Genomic DNA, 18,710 nt, shown 5'->3' with positions numbered 1-18,710 from the left:
TGTGTTCTCTTGTCACTGTGGAATTATGTTAGAAATCAATACCAAAGGATATTGGAGAATAACCCACAATGTGCCCCGCCTTCCGCCTTTAATAGGCTGAGGATCCAGGCAATCGGCAATTGTAATTAGCTTCAAATTTAGCAATGGGAAGTCAATTAGAGCAAGGTGTAAGGCCTGGAAAAGAACAGGTAAAGCTGTATATGCAGATTCTTAATTACATATTGGAAAACCCAACAGATTTTGTGGAAAAGCTATGAGCAAGATGTGTGTGTGTGTGATTTTCTGACCTGCTCTATCTGTGGGTCTCCCTCTGAGAGGGTCTGTTTTGGGGAGACCAAAACCTTCCTTTTGCTCAATGAAATTACATTCCAAATAGGGGTGATGGTCATGGGAAGTAGACCATCCGATTAATGGCTCTAGAGGTTTACCGCCGGATGCAGCATCTTTGGGCTGAGGACAGGCGTTTTGCCCTCTATGAGTCCGGGGAACTCCCCAAACCTGTAATTTTCTAAAGTTGCTTGTTCTGAATCGAAGAGGCAGGGGCGCAGGTCCTTCCCAAATTGGGAGCACCCGTGAGGACAAGCCTGGCAGCCCAGGGCCTCCCACCCAGGATGCTAAATGCTTTCCAGATTGCGAGGTGAGGAGCCGCGCCGGCCGCAGCCAATGGGAAACGGGCAGCGCTTTTAAAGGTGGGCGGCGGCCGGCCCAGCGCCTTCTCTTTCTGCTTTGGAAGGTGTCTGCGACAGGAAGGAGCCAGGACGCCTAGCTCCCTTCAGGGTGAGTGGGTTGTTTTCTTTTCCACGCCCTGGTCCGCCGCAGCACTTTCTCACAGTCCCTGGATCAGACCCAGCGAGGCTTAGTTTGCGCTTCTCTTTCTGGTTTCTCGAGGTGTGAAGTTAGGTTGTTATATTCACGATCTTTCCTTTCTCTGAACCTAGGCTGCTTCTTTTTGCTCCAATAGCAGATTAACGGAATCAAGAGTGAAGGTGGCTCTTATCCCCAGGGAGCTTGCAGTTACCCAAACCCACAGCTGCAAGGGGAAAGACAGGACTGAGCGTCAGCGCCCACACATGATGCGACTGGGATGTCCCTGGATGAGGGCGTGAGCGCTGAGCCGTAAGGAAAGGTGACTCAGAGAGGGGCTTCCCTGGCGGTCCAGCCGTTGAGACCCCACCTTCCGGTGCGGGGGTGGGAGGGGCCGGGGTCCATCCTGGTCAGGGGGCTAAGATCCCACGTGCCTTGTGGCCAAAAAGTCAAAACATGGAGCAGAGCATTATGGTAACAAATTCAATAAAGACTTTAAAAATGGTCCACATCCAAAACTCTTAAAAAAAAAAACAAAACCAAAAACCCAGAGACGCAATAGGAGGTGAGCATAAGGAGACGGAGACACAAGCCCCTCCTGATAAAGACTTCATTCTCTCTTCGTCCACATTCCGCTCTTTACACACAGTAAACCCGGGGCAAGCCGATGGAAGAAGGATGTGCTGTGGAGAAGATAGGCAGATAGGAATAACACACATACCTTCAAAAAATATTTACATTAATTCTTTAATACCATACATTTCCAAATCCATATTCAGATTTCCCCAGCTGTCCTAAGAATATCTCTTACAGCTGTCTTATTTAAACCAGGAGCACAAATTGCACCCGTTTATTACAGCGTTTGGGCTTCCCAGGTGGCACTGGTGTAAAGAACCTGCCTGCCAATTCAGGAGATGTAAGAGACACAGGTTCGATCCCTGGGTTGGGAAGATGCCCTGGAGAAGGAAATGGCAACTCAGCCCAGTACTCTTGCCTGGAGAATCCCATGGACAGAGGAGCCTGGCAGGCTACAGTCCACGGGGTCTCAAAGAGTCAGACACGACGGAAATGACTTAGCATGAACCCGTTCAGTTCAGTCGCTCAGTCGTGTCCGACTCTCCGCGACCCCATGAACCACAGCACGCCAGGCCTCCCTGTCCATCACCAACTCCCGGAGTTCACTCAAACTCACGTCCATCGAGTCGGTGATGCCATCCAGCCATCTCATCCTCTGTCGTCCCCGTCTCCTCCCGCCCCCAGTCCCTCCCAGCATCAGAGTCTTTTCCAGTGAGTCAACTCTTCGCATGAGGTGGCCAAAGTATTGGAGTTTAAAACACTTTTATTCTAGAACTTCCCTCCCCTCCCCACCCTTTTTATGTGGGCTTGTTCTTTTTATTGTGGTAAAAGTGACTCAGTATAAAACCTACTATATTAACCGCATTTAACTGTACAGTTCAGCAGCGCTAAAATATTCCCATCTCACACAAGTCTCACCGTCGTCCTTCTGCTGAATGTTTCACCTTCCTAAACGGAGACGCTGATTTCAGGTGCTTTTTATAAACTCAGGGGGTCTTTAGAATAACCGTGGTATAGAAGGAAGCCCTGAGTCACTGCTCGCTTTGCTGTACCAGGCACCGTCTTAAATGTGCCTCTGGGTGTGTCTCTCTGAGGACCCTGCCCAGCACCTGCGATAGGATTCCCGCCATCAAAGGGGAGGAGACAGGCGCAGGAGAATGAACACTAGAGTGGATTTGAGTCTAAACGCTGAGCCCAGGGCTTTCCACGGACAGAGAATTTCCCAGGAAGGGAGGGAAAGAGAATCCAGCACGTGACAGGCTCCCTGGTTACAGAGTTAGTCACTCGGTCATATCACACCCTTTCGTGACCCCGTGGACTGCGGCCCGCCGGGCTTCTCCGTCCATGGGTTTCTCCAGGCAAGGATACTGGAGTGGGTTGCCATTTCCTCCTCCAGGGGCTCTTCCCTGCCAGGGATGGAACGCAGGTCTCCTGCACTGCAGGTGGGTTCTTTAGGTCTGGACCACCAGGGAAGCCGCCGGGCTCCATCAAGTCTAGACTAAATAAATCTCTCCAGGATGGTGCGCTCACGTTCTATAACTTCATGTCTCTTCAGGCTGCCTTTTCTCTTCCAGCTGGTCCCTCTCCCTGCTGGTGCTGCGGTTCCCGACACTGAGTGACCATGGGTGACGTGAACTTGAACTCTGACCCCTCCTCCTGCCCTCTGTCCCCCTCCGGTGTCTCCCTTCCCTCGCCAGCGTCCTCCTCCTCCTCCTCCACCCTCCCCTTCAGAAACGGAGTCATGCTTTTCATGCTCTCTGTAAGCGCGGAGCAGCTACAGAGGTTCAAGCAGCTTTTGGTGGAGGAGAACCCCGGACCCGGCTACACCCCGCTCACCTGGGACCAGCTGAAGTCAGCCCGCTGCGGGGAGGTGGTCCATCTGCTGACCGAGTACTTCCCGGGACGGCGTGCCTGGGAGGTGGCTCGTGACATCTTCGCCAAGATGAACCAGACAGAGCTGTGTCTTCAGATGCAGAGGGAGCTGAATGGTGAGAGGGGACCCAGAACAGAGCAGGGGGCGGGTTTGGGGGCTGGAGGACTCAGTGCTTTCCCAGCCGCTCCTGTGGGCCACCTGAACAAGGGCAAGCAGTGGAGTGTATACGTGTGTGTGTGTACACACAGACATACACACACACACGTATGGACTTCCCTGGCTGCTCGGTGGTAAAGAACTCACCTGCAATGCAGGAGACACGAGTTCAATCAGGAAGCTCCCCTGGAGAAGGAAATGGCAACCTGCTCCAGTATTCCTGCCTGGAGAATCCCATGGACAGAGGAGTCTGGCGAGCTACAGTCCACGGGGTGGCAGAGAGTCAGACACGACTGAAGTGACTTAGCACGCACACATTACAGCTTTTAGAACACTTTTATTCTAGAACTTTCCTCCCCCCCCACCCTTTTGACCTTGGCTTTACATTACGACTCAGTGACTGATTGCACACACAAGCACGCTCCCCGGCACCGCCCACCACCGCGCTATCCTCACCTCCCAGCATGGTGATGGAGGCCAGGTATTTTCCTCTCCGCGCACTAAGAAGGTGAGATGAGACTTGTGAATGGCCTGGCCGCCACTCTCCTTGAAGGCCCTGTTGTCTCTGGGTGGCTCTGTCATCTGTGCATCTTGCCATGCCTATGAGACAGCCTCCTCTTTGTTTTGTTGGTCTGTTCCAGAAATTTTACCTAACTTGGAACCGGAGACCTTGAACCTGGGAAAGAGGGAGCTGACTTTGGAAGAAGATGAGTCGGGTACATGCTGGCCCTGTGCAGACCCCAGCGGATGAGAGGCGTTGGGTTGGGATGAGATGCTGGCTTCCTGAGGCGGGCGGGCTGCAAACTGCCACGCCCAGTGTCCCCTCTGTGAACCAGAGCTTCAGATGAAGGAGCGGTTGTGGACTCATCTCAGGAGGAAGTCCGGCCACCGTCCTCCTCGCTCTCATTCGGATGGATTCAGTCTTTTTTTTTTTAATATTCATTTTTTTAATTTATTTGTGGCTGTGCCGGGTCTTAGTTGCCACACGTAGGGTCTAGTTCCCTGATCAGGAACAGAACTCGCGCTCCCTGCGCTGGGAGCGGGGAGCCTTAGCTTCTGGACCCCAGGGCTTGCAGCACAAGTGCTTGATCGGTGCGCCTGTGTCCTAGAGCCGGCGGTAGACATGGAGGCGCCTTATCCGGTTGATCGGTCAGTCCTCACAAACAGCTGAGGCTGGACCCTGTGTCTCCCCGTCTCGTCCCTGCAGATAAGATTCGGGAGTACAAGGCGCGTGTGATGAGTGAGCACTCAACCCTGTGGGACAGGACATCTTGGCCTGGGAACAACGTGGACTTCTTTTACCAAGAGCCCTGCAGAGAAGACACACTCCTGCAGTGCCTTCTCCTGCCCAGAAAACCCCAAGGAAGACAGCCCAAGACCGTGGTCCTTCAGGGAGATGCCGGCGTCGGGAAAACCACCGTGGCCAAAAAAGTGATGCTGCAGTGGGCGGAGAACAAGTTCTATGCCCACAAGGGCTGGTTCGCTTTCTACCTCCACTGCCAGGAGATGGACCAGCCGGAGGAGCAGAGCTTTTCCGAGCTGATCGCCTGCAAGTTGTCCGGGTCTCCGGCTCTGGCATCTAGGATCCTCTCCCACCCGGAACACCTCCTCCTCCTGCTGGATGGCTTCGAGGAACTCACCTTGACCCTCATAGACAGACCAGAGGACTTGAGTGAAGACTGGAGCCAGAAAATGCCTGGGTCCATCCTCCTGACCAGTCTGTTGAGCAAAAGGATGCTTCCTGACGCCACGATCGTCGTCTTCCTGAGGTTCAGCCTGTGGAAGACCGTGAGCCCCTTTCTGAAAGGCCCCTCTCTGATCACCCTGACGGGCTTCAGCGCACCTGAGAGATCCAGGTATTTCAGGTCATACTTCAAAAACAGGCGCGATGCCGACACGGCCTTGTGTTTCGCCACGGGCAACGCGGTCCTCTTCTCCATGTGCCGGGTCCCTGCCACCTGCTGGCTGGTCTGCTCCTGTCTGAAACGGCAGATGGAGAGAGGAAGCAGCCTGCCGCGGGCATTCCCCAACGCCACGGCCGTGTTCGCCCACTACCTCTCAAGCCTGTTGCCAAGCAGGGCAAGGCACGTCATCGGCGAGGCCCACCAGGAGCAGCTGAAACGCCTGTGCTCCTTGGCTGTGGAGGGCATGTGGAAGAACCAGTGGGCGTTCAGCGAGACGGACCTCCGCCTGGCAAGACTGGATGAAAGGGACGTTGAGGTGTTTCTCGGGGCGAGGGTCCTCCGGAGGGTGGTGGCCAGCAGGGACCTCGTCGCCTTCGCCCACCCGAGTTTCCAGGAGTTCTTCGCCGCCCTGCTCTTCGTCCTCTGCTTCCCGCAGAGGCTCAGGAATTTCCACGCGTTGGACCGCTTCCGCGTCTTACAGCTGCTCGCCCATCCCGGGAGAAGGAAAAACCACCTGGCCGGGATGGCGCTCTTCCTGTTTGGCCTGTTGAATGACACGTGCGCCCTTGCTGTGGAACAGCTGTTTGGGTGCAAGGTGTCCCTGGGGAACAAGAGGAAACTGCTGAAGATCGCCACCATGCCGCCCAATGGTGACCCCCCAACCCCACACCACGGGCTCCCCCAGCTGTTCTACTGTCTGCACGAGATCCGGGAGGAGGTCTTTGTGGGTCAGATCCTCCACAACTATCGTAAGGCTCTGCTGGTCATCAGCAAGATCAGAGACCTGCAGGTCTCCGCTTTCTGCCTCAAGTTCTGCCGACGTCTGCAGGAGTTGGAACTGACTGTCACCTGGGCCGTCGCCAAAGCGACCAGCCTCTCTCCAGGCCCTCTTCCTTCCCCCCGGTGAGTGCTTGAATCTCGCCTTCGGTGGGATTTGAGGTCCTGCCGGGGAACCTTGTCTAGCATCTCCTGGGCATCAAGGGTGACCGCCTGTCGTGAGTGGATCCCTTGCGCATGGGAGTTTGTCTTATAAACAGGCCGTTCCGGTTTAACAACGACAAAAAGAATTGGTAGTGGTGAGCTCAATGTTGACTTCATTATCTCAACCCCAGAGACCATCAGTGAACTAGAGAAACTCCGTATATTCTTTTTCTCTCTCAGCAGCTAAGGAAGTGCTGGGTTCAGTGTTCTGCAGAGCACGTGTTTAGTCATATTCTGAGTGATTCTGCTTGAAACGATATGGCTTCGTTGAAAACACAAGCAGGAAACAAGTGTTTATGTCTCAGCCGAGGGTTGTCGTGAACGTTTGGTACAGTTTCACTGACCAACGTGTCCAAGAGTGTGTGACGTTCTAAACTTCCTTTTGTTGTTTAGTTGCTAAGTTGTGTCTGACTCTTTGTGACCCCACAGACTGTAGCCCGCCAGGCTCCTCTGTCCATGGGATTCTCCACGTGAGAACACTGGAGGGGGTCGCCGCTTCCTTCTCCAAGGGGTCTTCCCGACCCAGGGATTGAACCCATGTCTCTTGCATCTCCTACACTGGAAGGCGGGTTCTTCACAGCTGACCCACCAGGGAAGCCCCAAACCGCCGGTGGAAAGGCGTAAAATGGAAGAGAAAGTAACTCCTAAGCTAGGGAGAAAAATAACAGGACAGACAGTATTCCTGGGGTTGCTGATCTCCACAAAAACCGAGAAAATCCTGGAACAAAAGAGCAAGATGCACAGTTCACCTTCCTTCCTGCTATGCTGTGTGCCCTCCCCCCACGCATGGGGGCTCCCTCCCATCTGTCACCCCCCCATTCTGTATACTGTAATGTTTTTAGTCTCTAGGCACGTGCTGTCCTGTGGGGCTTCTGTGATGGGGAAGAGTGAAGGCAAAAACCAGAGCTGAACCACCAAACACGCTGCTCTTGGGAGAGAGTTCAGATTCTGTGCTCCCCATGCCCTAGTGACAATAATAATACTTTCCCCTTACTCTGTTCCTCTATAGAGTTCTTATTCTTCCTTTTTAAAACTTTATTTTATGGTGCGGCTACAGCCGATTACCAATGCTGTGATAGTTCCGGGTGGACAGGGAAGGGACTCAGCCCTACATATACGCATGTCCGTTCTCCCCCAAACCCCTCTCCCATCCAGGCTCCCACATAACACCGAGCAGAGCTCCCTGTGTCTACAGCAGGGCCTTGTTGGTTCTCCATTTTAAATAGCAGCGTGTGCATGTCCATCCCACACTCCCTAACCATCCCTTCCTCCCATCCATCCCCCCAGCTAACCATAAGTCCCCAAAGAGTCCCACAACTGAGCGACTGAACTGAGCCATAAATTTGTTCTCCAAGTCTGAGTCTCTTTCTGTTTTATAAGTGAGTTCATTCGCATCCTTTCTCTCTAGATCCCACATACGAGGGGTGTCATGTGACACTTCTCCTTCTCTGACTTGCTTCAAGGCGTTTCTCCTTAATGACAATCTCATAAGCACACAGTAAGAATATGGTTTCTATCTTGTGACCTAATTCCTGCCCGCATATAAATGCTGACTGATCACAGAGCAGCTCTCTGCCTCCCTCAGCCACGTTAAACTGTAGGCGGGGCCACGAATCTTCCTGGAATAGAATGAGAAATCACAGGGAAGTTCTGCTGGGCGACTTTGTATTTACTTTTTTAAGGATGTTATGCACTTGGCCGCGTGGGGTCCGGGTGGCGGCAGCGGCTCCTTTCTCGTGCCGTGTGGGATCTCCCCTTGCAGTGTGGACTCCAGTTGTGGCTCCTGGGCTCCGTAGCTGTAGCGCGGGGGTTTGCTGCTCTGCAGGCCTGTGGGATCTTAGTTCCCACAGGGATCGAACCCACGCCCCCTGCATTGCGAGCAGATTCTTAATCACTGGACCACCAGGCAAGTCCCCCGGGCCACTGTCTAAATGAGGGCATCTCAGGAAAGCACCAAAGGGATCCACGATCATAAGCAAGTCCTGGGTTGGCTGGTAGGTTTTCTCGAGCTTACTCGCTAATGATGAGCCATTTTTTCTGTTTTGTTTTTTTTTTTTAACTCCCACACAGACCAGAAGGCAGTGACAGGAGTTCTCTCTGGTGGCAAGACTTGTGCTCTGTGTTTAGAACACACGATAGTTTGGAAGTCCTGGCTGTGAAAGACAGTGCGATGGACACGGAGACCGTGGAGATTCTTGCCACAGCTCTGAGGCATCCACACTGCAACCTCCGGAAACTGATGTGAGCGCCAGTCATCCCGACGTTGGTGTCAGCCGCTCAGTCGTGTCCGACTCTCCGCGACCCCATGGGCTGCGGCTCGCCAGGCCTCCCTGTCCTTCACCAACTCCCAGAGCTTGCTCAAACGCATGCCCATGGAGTCGGTGATGCCATCCAACCACCTCATCCTCTGTCGTCCCCTTCTCCTCCTGCCCTCGATCTTTCCCAGCATCAGGCTCCTTTCCAATGAGTCAGCTCCTCGCATCAGGTGGCCAAAGTATTAGAGCTTCAGCTTCAGCATCCGTCCTTCCAGTGAGTGTTCAGGGTTGCCGGGCTGCTGGGACGCTGTGATAACCAACACCGCTTACCTCTTCAGCTTCAGGCGTGTGGGCTCCCTCGTGGTGAATGAAGGCATCATCAGAGTTTTGCTGGAAAACCAGTACCTGAGACATTTGGAAATACAAGACACGGAGATGGGACGCCACGTGGTAGCTGCTCTCTGCAGCACCCTGAAGCACCCGCGGTGCTTTCTGCACTGTGTCAGGTGAGGCCTGCGGCGCGGTGGGGAGAGACGGCCGGTGCCCGGGGCGCTGGTTGCAGGCGCAGTCCGCCGGGCGTCTCACTGTGGCACAGCTGCTGCTCGTCTCACCCGGCTTGCTTCTTTCATCACGGTGCCGTCGATTTACAATATCGTGTTAGCTTCAGGGGTGCGGCAGAGTGATCCAGTTCTTACAGACTTTGTTTCAGATTCTGTTCCGTTATAGGTTACTGTGAGATGTTGAAGATAGTTCCCTGTGCTGCATGCTGTGCTAAGTCGCTTCAGTCCCGTCCAACTCTCTGTGACCCCGGGGACTGTAGCCCACCAGGCTCCTCTGTCCGTGGGGATTCTGCAGGCAAGAACACTGGAGTGGGTTGCCGGGCCCTCCTCCGGGATCTTCCCCACCCAGGGATGGAAGTGGCGTCTCCTGCACAGGCGGGTCCTTAACCTGGGAAGCCGTATGGGCCCCTGTGCTATCGAGGAAACCCTTCATGTGCTTTATTGTTTAACGGGACTATAGTTGCTTTACAGCGTTGTCTTCGCTTCTGCTGTTCAAGAGCGCGGTCTGTGCTGGACGTAACCTGCTCTGGACACGCGCCCGTTCACCCCGGACTCCTGACTTCTCCCTCGCCCACCCCTCTCCCTTTGGAAGCTGTGACTTTGTCGCCTATGTTTGCGAGTCTGTTTCTCTCCTGTAAACAAATCCCTTCGTGTCATGCTTCAGGTTCCACATATACGTGACACCAAAATGTCTGTCTTGGACTCACTTCACGCGGTGTGATCCTCTCTGGGGCCGTCTCTGTTGCTGCAAACGGCGGTGTTCCATTCTTATTTGTGACCGTCCGCTCAGCTGCTTTTTTAAGATGATGGCCTCATACACGCACACACTGTGAACCGCTCACCACCATCAGGCTAATTAACCCCTCGGCCGGCTCACAAGCCGTGTTTGAACACGAGATCAGCTCTGTTAGCCACGTCCATGCACACGGCCATTGTGTAACCACCGTCAGCAGACTGGACCAGAGATCTCCAGAGTTCACTCACCTTATAAGTGGGGGCTGGCGCCCTTTAACCATCGTTTCCTCCACACCCCCTGCCTGCAGCCCCGACTCTGTCCGCAGGGTCTTCAGCCTGAAGGTTGCTTTGGCGGATAAATGTGGAAAGGAGGTGTACTCAAGGGCAGCTGGAGCCCCTGTCTTGGGATTAGAGCCCCACGGTTAGCCCCGCCAGTTCGTCTCGGCTCCACGTGCATGCTATTTGCTATTGTGCCAGTGAAAGTCGCTCAGTCATGTCTGATCCTTTGTGACCTGTGGACTACACAGCCCATGGGATTCTCCAGGCCAGAATCCTGGAGTGGGTAGCCTTTCCCTTCCCCAGCGGATCTTCCCGACCCAGGGATTGACCAGCTCTCCCGCATTGCAGGCGGATTGTTTACCAGCTGAGCCAGCAGGGAAGCCCGTTTTCCGTTTGTGATGTGCAGTTCAGATGCTGAATGGATGCCAGTTCTCTCAGGGAGGAAGGAAGCCCCCTCAGCGGCTCTCGGGGAGGAACGAGGGCTGAGGCAGATGCTCTCGGGTGGCTGGGGGTGCCATGCCCCCCGGGAGCTCAGGGCTGCTGTCGCTGTGACTCCCGCAGGCTGGAAGGTTGCCCATTCGACCCCGCCAATGGGGCTGACCTCACCAGGAGTCTCAAGAGGAACATCCACCTGAAGACCCTGATACTGAGATGTGGCTCCCTGGAGAGGGGCGAGCAGTGTGCCCCCGTGTTGGCGCCCCAGCTGGAGAGGCTGTCGTGAGTCTTACTGGGTGCCGCGCTGGGCCTCAGACGTTCGGTAGATGGAGAAGAACGGGGGAGAGTGTGTCACGGAACAAAGTGAAGTCTTGTGATTGCTGATGCTGTGGGGGGACAGTGAAGGGTTGAGACAGACAGACAGACAGGGAGACAGACACGGAGGCAGGGAGACGCGAGACGGACAGACAGAGCCCTACCCCGGCGCGTGTCTGCACCTGCTGTCCCGGGAGGTAGAAGCACAGTGATCCCCACACAGCGTCACCCCCTCTTCGCCCTGGAAGCTCGCCCGCACCATCTCCCCTCCTCACCGTGACCCCGGCCCGGAACCCCGCCCAGGGCCGCACAGGGACCCCGACGCGGAGCGCGGGTCTGCGGGCCCCCAGGCTCTCACGAGCGGCCTCAGCGGCCGTGTGCGCTTTTCCCAGCTAGCCGTCATCGCAGCGCCTGCTGTGTTTCTGCCGGCTGCTCCTCTGTGGTGCTGAACGGTAACATGTATGAACGTGCCACAGTTTAAGGGTCTGCCTTATCTGCCGCTGAGGCCTGAGCTGTTCACACACACACGCGCGCGTAGAGCTGCCACGTCACGGAGAGCACTCACCTTCAGGATTACCAGGTTTCCAGACCACACGTACCAGTTTGCAGTCCCACCTGGGCGCATGTGAAAATCCCCCCAGGCCAGATTCTCATCAGACTCTTGTTACTGTTGCAGCTTTGGCCCCTCTGTTGAGCAGAAAATGCTATGTTGCTATTTTTGTGTCACTCAAGCACTAGATTATTTTTTAACTGAAGTATCACTGACTCACATCCATGCCTGAGTTTCCCGTGTGTGACACAGCACTTGGCACTTTCTAACTCACAGAACGATCACCATGGTAAGTCCAGTGATCCGCTGTCACCACACCGAGTCATGACAACATCAGATACTTTCTTTCATTTTATTTTTTAACGTTTAATTTTTTAATTTTTATTTTATTTGGCTGAGCCAGCCTTAGTTGCAGCATGTGGGATCAACGTCTCTGACTGGGGATTGAACCTGAGCCCCTGCCCTGGGGACGTGCAGGCTTAGCTACTGGACCACCAGAGAAGTCCCAACAGAAATACTTTTCTTATTTCCATCTGCCCTCCCTCGCTATGGATGAAAACACTTTCAGAACCATCCTCTCCACTTTAGCTATTTTTTTTTTTTTTTGGTCAGCTTTTTGGCTACACAGCATGTGGGAGGTTAGTTCCCCCACCTGGGATCAAACCCATGGCCCCTGCAGTGGAAGCGCAGGGTCATAACCACCTCCAAGGAAGCCGCTGCATCTTAGTCTCTCTAACACGAGGGCCTGCCTTGCGTCTTCAGGGCACCTTTCCATCTTCCTGTGACTTTCTGAGGTGGTGTCTCTTCCCACGTCACCTCCAGAAACTCTTCACTCTCAGAGTCCCCGCTCGTGGCTTTCTCACCTCTTTCTTCCCTCTCTTAACTGTTTTCTTGATCCACAATTCCTTCTCACATCACAACCCACAGTCCTCTCCTTTAAACCTGGGAAGCCCTAAGAGGTGGTCACAGAAGTGGGAGGAGACGTCTGCCTTTAGATAGGAAGCCCTATTGGAAATCGTCGAGTCTCAGCAGGAGACCAGGAAAAACCAGGTCAAGGGCATGAATTAAACTGCATCCTGACTGTGAGCGTCTCACCCACAGGCTGGAGGATTGTGACCTCACGCCACTTTCCTGCGGAAGTCTTGCCTTTTCTCTCGTGAATAACCGGAGTCTGACCCACCTGAGCCTGGCAGAAAACGCCTTGCGGGATGACGGGGCGAAGCAGCTCTGGAACGTCTTACGGCACTTCCCGTCTCCTCTGCAGAGGCTGGTGTAAGTCCCTAGACGCCGCTCTCTGGGACTCCCTGGGGAGGAGTAGGGCGGTGCGGAGAGACTGCCACGTGTGTCATATGTTCCTTTACGCCACGGATTGATCAAGCGCCTACTGCACACGCGGCTTCGTGCGTACACTGGAAGAAAGCGTAACAGAGGAGCAGGGCAGGGGTTTCAGTTTCAGGGGCAAACTGGCTAAGGGCAGAGTTCTCAGACTGCGTGCCGGGCGACCCGGCGGGGAATCACAGAAGCACGGCTTTGTGAGATGTCAGAGATGCTGATGTCTTGTCATCACTGCCGGAGCTATTAGCTTGAGGCAGTTCCAACACCCAATTGTGCTAAATTCCTCTCAGCAATGCTGTGCGTGTGTGCTAAGTCACTTCAGTCGTGTCTGACTCTTTGCAACCCCATTGACTGCTTCCCTGTCCTTCACTGTCTCCCAGAGCTTGCTCAAACCCATGTCCATTGAGTCAATGATGGCATCCAACCACCTCATCCTCTGCCGCCCCCGTCTCCCGCCCTCAGTCGTTCCCAGCATCAGGGTCTTTTACAATGAGTCTTCTCTTCACATCAGGTGGGTGAAGCCTTAGGGCTTCAGCATCACCAATGAATATTCAGGGTGACTTCCTTTAGGATTGACTGGTTTGATCTTGCTGTCCAAGGGACCCTCAAGAGTCTTCTCCAGCACCACAGTTCAAAAGCATCAATTATTATATTTAGGTAAAGCTGTTCTACAAAAAAAAAAAAAAAAAATACAAAAGGCAGAAAAGAAGCTTAAAGGCGCTTTGGTTGGTGTTTCTTTGCAGGCTGAGGAATTGCGCCCTGACCTCCGAGTGCTGTCAAGATATAGCATCTGCTCTTGATAAAAATAAAAACCTGAGAAGTCTGGACCTTGGCTGTAACAGCCTGAGGGACAATGGCGTGGTCCTTCTGTGTCAGCCCCTGTTGAACCCTGCCTCTGGCCTCCAGGTTCTCGAGTAAGCTGTCCCCGTTGCTTCCTTTGGGACCCGAGGTCTGTAAACTTCTCAGAGTAGAATGTGGGGACATTGTTTGCATCGCTGGGATTTGCCATCCATTTGGGTAGAGGACTTAGAAGCTTCAGAGCAGTGGTTCTCAGAGTGTAGTCCTCAAATGCTGTTCAATCAGTCGGTCGTGTCTGACTCTGGCCCTGTGGGCTGTGTATGTGTGTGTGTGGTCGCTCAGTCGTGTCTGACTGTGTGACCCCATGGACTGTAGCCTGCCAGGTTCCTCTGTGCATGAGATTTTCCAGCAAGGACACTGGGGTGGGTTGCCATTTCCTCTTCCCAGGGATCTTCCTGACCCAGGGGTCAAACCTATCCCTCCTGCCTTGGCAGGTGGATTGTTTTAATCACTGAGCCACGTGGGAAGTGGCTCAGACTATGAATGCTTTTGTCTGGGAAGTTGTTAGAAAGGCAAATTCTTGCATCATCTGCCTGTGTGTGTCTGGTTTATCTTGTTGAGCATTATGCCCTCGAGGTCCACCCAAGTCATCACAGACGGCAGGGTTTCCTTCTGCTTCGTGGCCGCGAGGTGTGCTGCTGTGTATCTGTGCCATACCTCCTCCTTCGTGGCTGTGTAGTATTCCACTGTGTGCACAGACCACACCTGCTTTATCCACTCATCTGGCGATGGACTCAAGATGCTCCGAATCTTGGCTGTTGTGAACAGTGCTGCTGTGAACGTGAGGTGCAGATCACCCTATCTGAGATTCTCGTTTCAATTTCTTGGGTCCATACGCAGACATGGGGTTGCTGGGTCACCTGGGCCCACACAGTATGTGTCTCAAACACCTCCCATGATTCCCAGGAGTGCTAGGGTTTAAGAACCATCATTCCAGGAAAAATTCTTCTATTCAGTGAAACATAAAGAAAAATGTGTTTCTTTTAGACTAATACCTTAGTCTTAGATGGAGTCTTCCGAAATCAATGTTTTTGCTTCAGTTCAGTTCAGTCGCTCAGTCATGACCGACTCTTTGCGACCCCGTGAATCACAGCACGCCAGGCCTCCCTGTCCATCACCAACTCCTGGAGTTCACCCAAACTCATGTCCATCGAGTCGGTGATGCCATCCAGCCATCTCATCCTCTGTTGTCCCCGTCTCCTCCCACCCCCAATCCCTCCCAGAATCAGAGTCTTTATGCTTAGGGACTCTTTTTTCTGTATATAATTTTTTCTTCTCTTATAAGGTTTCTATGCCAACATCATACTAGTCAGTGACTTAAAAGGATCTATCCTATTTTTAATTGTTATAATGGCTGCTCCAGATAATTAGAAAAGATTTGGAAACATCTCTTCTCCAATAACAAAGGTTGAAACTGTTTTAGAGTTCCTTTTTATTTTTAATTTTGTGTTGGAATTGATTAACAATGTTGTGTTAATTTCAGATATGCAGCGAAGTGATTCAGTTATGCATATACACTTTTTTTTTTTTTTTGCCTCTTTCCTACCTGCATTTTCTGTTCACTGTTGGTGTGATCTGGGTTCTAAGTCTAGGTCTTTTCTTCACTCTGATATGAGCTTTTATTTTTTATTGAAGTATAGCTGCTTGTCATATTACACTAGCTTCAGGCACACAGCATAGTGATTCAGTACTTTTACAGAGTCTGCCACATTAACCATTATTATAAAATAATGACTACAATTCCCTATGTTGTACAAGACACGCTTGTGACTTACTGACTTTATACTTAACAGTCTGTGCCTCTTAATTCAGGCAGTCAATTTGCCCATTTTTCCGCCTCCCCCTTGTTAACACCAGTTTGCTCTCTGCATCCGTGAGATTCCTCCTGTTTGGCACCTTTACTCACTTGTGTGATTTCTTATATTACACATGTGAGTGACATCGCTTACGTCTAGACCATTTAAATCACTTTATGTTACATCTTTAATTCCTGGGATTAGTCCTGATAATTTATTTCATTTTTGTTGAGAATTAACTACTTGAAGGGAATTCACCGGAGGTCACAATTCTTTTACTCTAGAAATTTAGTCTTGGGATTTAAATATTAATTTATCTCCTAGATTGAGTGAAGTATATTTGCAAGTATGGAACACATTTCCACATGACCATAAGTGAAAAATATACATATATATGTATATATGTATATTTGAATCATCTTGCAGTACAGCAGAAATTAACACAACATTGTAAATCAACTATATTTTTAATAAGTAATCTATTTTTAACTTTGTTATTTTGTATTAAGGTAAAGCTAATTAACCAGAGAAAGCAATGGCACCCTACTCCAGTACTCTTGCCTGGAAAATCCCATGGATGGAGGAGCGTGGTAGGCTGTGCTCACTGAGAGTCGGACACGACTGAGCGACTTCACTTTCACTTTTCACTTTCATGCATTGGAGAAGGAAATGACAACCCACTCCAATGTTCTTGCCTGGAGAATCCCAGGGATGGGGGAGCCTGGTGGGCTGCCGTCTATGGGGTCGCACAGAGTCGGACACAACTGAAGCGCCTTAGCAGCAGCAGCATAGCTGATTAACAATGTTTGATAGTTTCAGGTGAGCAGTGAAGGAACTTGGCCATAACATATATATACATGTATCTACTCTATCCAAAATTCCCCTTCTAACCAGGCTAACATAACATGGAGCAGAGTCCTCTGTGCTATACAGTAGTTTAATTTTTTAAAACTGCTACTATATATAAAACAGATAACCAGCAAGGACCTACTGTGTAGCACAGAACTCTGTTCAATACTCTATAATAACCTAAATGGGAAAAATTTTTTTAAAGAAAAGATACATATGTATGAACAAGGGAAACTCTTTGCTGAACACCTACAACTAACACAGCATTGTCAACCAGCTATGCTCCAATATAAAATTTTTAAAAGGGAAAATAAAACTTCTGTTGTTGAGTCGCTAAGTTGTGTCCAACTCCATGCAACCCCATGGACTGCAGCACGCCAGGCCTCCCTGTCCATCACCCACTCCCAGAGCTTGCTCAAACTCATGCCCGTTGAGTCAGTGATGCCATCCAACCGTCTCACCCTCTGTCGTCCCCTTCTTCTCCCGCCTTCAATCTTTCCCAGCATCAGGGTCTTTTCCAATGAGTTGGCTCTCCGCATCAGGTGGCCAAAGCACTGGAGCTTCAGCATCAGTCCTTCCAATGAGTATTCAGGACTGATTTGCTTTAGGATGGACTGGTTGGATCTCCTTTCTGCCCAAGGGACTCTCAAGAGTCTTCTCCAGCACCACAGTTCGAAAGCATCAGACTAGTCAGAAGGAAATGAGGTATTCCGGCCGCAGTGTGCCTTCCGGGCTGTGAACAGCTCCGCCTGCCGGCGCGGGCGCTCAAACACATTCTGTTTCCCTCCCGCAGGCTGGATGAGTGCCAATTCACCTCCGGCTGCTGCCCGGCCCTGACCTCTGTGCTCCTCCACAACCAGACCCTGCGGCATCTGGACCTCAGTGGAAACCGTGTAGGGCTCCGGGGCGCCAAGCTCCTGCAGGACGCCGCCCTGAAGAGGGTGCTCCGCCCCGAGGTGGTCCTGTAAGTCCCTGCCACTTCCGGTGTGGCAGCCACAGCCCTGGGAGGGAAGGTGCCTCATTGGGAGGGCGACCCTGGGCCCCAGATGCTGCTGGTGGAGGCGGCCACACCCTGCACCCCTTTCCTGGGGGTCTGCAGCTCTCTCATGGGGCTGCCACACCCCAACTCCTGCTTGTCTGTGATGAGAGAGTGGACCTGGATACTCCCGTCTGCCCTTTTTTTTTTTTTTGAATCTAAAATTTTTATTTAACTTTTCTTACAGTAGCTCCTGTTGGTTATCTATTTTGTTTTTAGAATATTTATTCATATGGCTGCTCAGGGTCTTAGTTGCAGCATGTGGGGTCTAGTCCCCTGACCAGGAACTGAACCTGGCTCTGCACTGGCAGCACGGAGTCCTGGCCGCTAGACACCACCAGGAAAGTCCAGTTACCTATTTTAAATATGACAGTGTGTGCATGTCCTCGTCAGCCCTGGTGGCTCAGTGGTAAAGAATCCGCCTGCGATGCAGGAGACCCGGGTTTGATCCCTGGGTAGAGAAAATCCCCTGGAGAAGGGCACGGCAACCCACTCCAGTACTCGTGCCTGGAGAATCCCATGGACAGGGGAGCCTGATGGGCTACAGTCCATGGGTTCAGAAAGAGTCAGACGTGACTTAGCACGTGCATGGGAAGTTGGAACACTCTGAGCTCTCTGCAGTCATTCCTTTGATGTTCACCTCAGCTCTCTGGGGCCACAATCCTGTGTTTTCACGTCCTGAGTTTCCTCAGGGCTCACCGTGGGGAGTGGCTGCAGTCTGATGGCTGCGGGATGGCAGCTGTTCCTCCCTTCCTGAGTTCCCTCAGGGTTCACCAGCTCAGCTTTGGCTGTACCTGCCACCACTGATGACTGTGACATCTTTTGGTTACTGATCTGACAGGCAGTATTCCATTTATCCATCTCCTGGGTGGCAAAGTTCTATTCTAGATGGTTTATGTATTTTTCCAGGACTGCAAAAAAAAAAAAAGCATACACTAATCCTTATCTTTCACAGGAAGAAGAAACAGAGCGATGGAGTGGACACAATGAGAAGACTCGAGGGCCCAGTGGTGAACAAGGACGTCCTGAAGATGGTTCAGGACTGGAAAGATGAGTTCTGTGATCAGGCCGCAGGGATGGTTTGATCTCGTGACCCCACCCCGCTCCCAGCCCCGGATATAGTTGTGGTTTTTTCCTGATGAAAATTGGGAATTGGTTGCCTTGTCTGTGGGCCATTCTGAGTCTGGGATGGCGCAGTTCATTCCGGGAGATGCTGTGGAGCATGACCTGCAAACAGCCCCCTGGGAGATACTGAAGGTCGTGTGTCCAGCAGAGATTAGTCACGGAATTGGGGTCACCATGGTAAGGAACGTTCCAGCTCACATCTACTCCTGGCTTCTGGATGTCTTTGAATATGTCCTGTTAACATTGTCACAGACTCACCTGCTGCGGTGTTGCAAGAATTGAATTAAA

General features: G+C 52.1%; 1 protein-coding gene across 1 annotated transcript; it reads left to right on the top strand.

The window, feature by feature from the left end:
• The first annotated feature begins 611 nt into the window (after window positions 1–611).
• Window positions 612–18,710, top strand: NLRP8 (NLR family pyrin domain containing 8). Its single transcript, XM_088830689.1, has 12 exons — window positions 612–637; window positions 2,955–3,005; window positions 3,112–3,368; window positions 4,051–4,125; window positions 4,617–6,216; window positions 8,365–8,535; window positions 8,888–9,055; window positions 10,685–10,840; window positions 12,525–12,695; window positions 13,502–13,672; window positions 17,055–17,225; window positions 18,253–18,710. The coding sequence occupies exons 1-12, from the start codon at window positions 612–614 to the stop codon at window positions 18,380–18,382; spliced, it is 3,147 nt and encodes a 1,048-aa protein (XP_088686815.1). The 3' UTR covers window positions 18,383–18,710.

Source organism: Moschus berezovskii, chromosome 22 (genome assembly GCF_049115385.1).
Source record: "Moschus berezovskii isolate FMDL1 chromosome 22, NW_MosBer_1.0, whole genome shotgun sequence".
In the NCBI taxonomy this organism is placed as follows: domain Eukaryota; kingdom Metazoa; phylum Chordata; class Mammalia; order Artiodactyla; family Moschidae; genus Moschus; species Moschus berezovskii.
The sequence above is the reverse complement of the archived record's forward strand: the minus strand, read 5'-3'. Positions and strand labels throughout refer to the sequence as shown.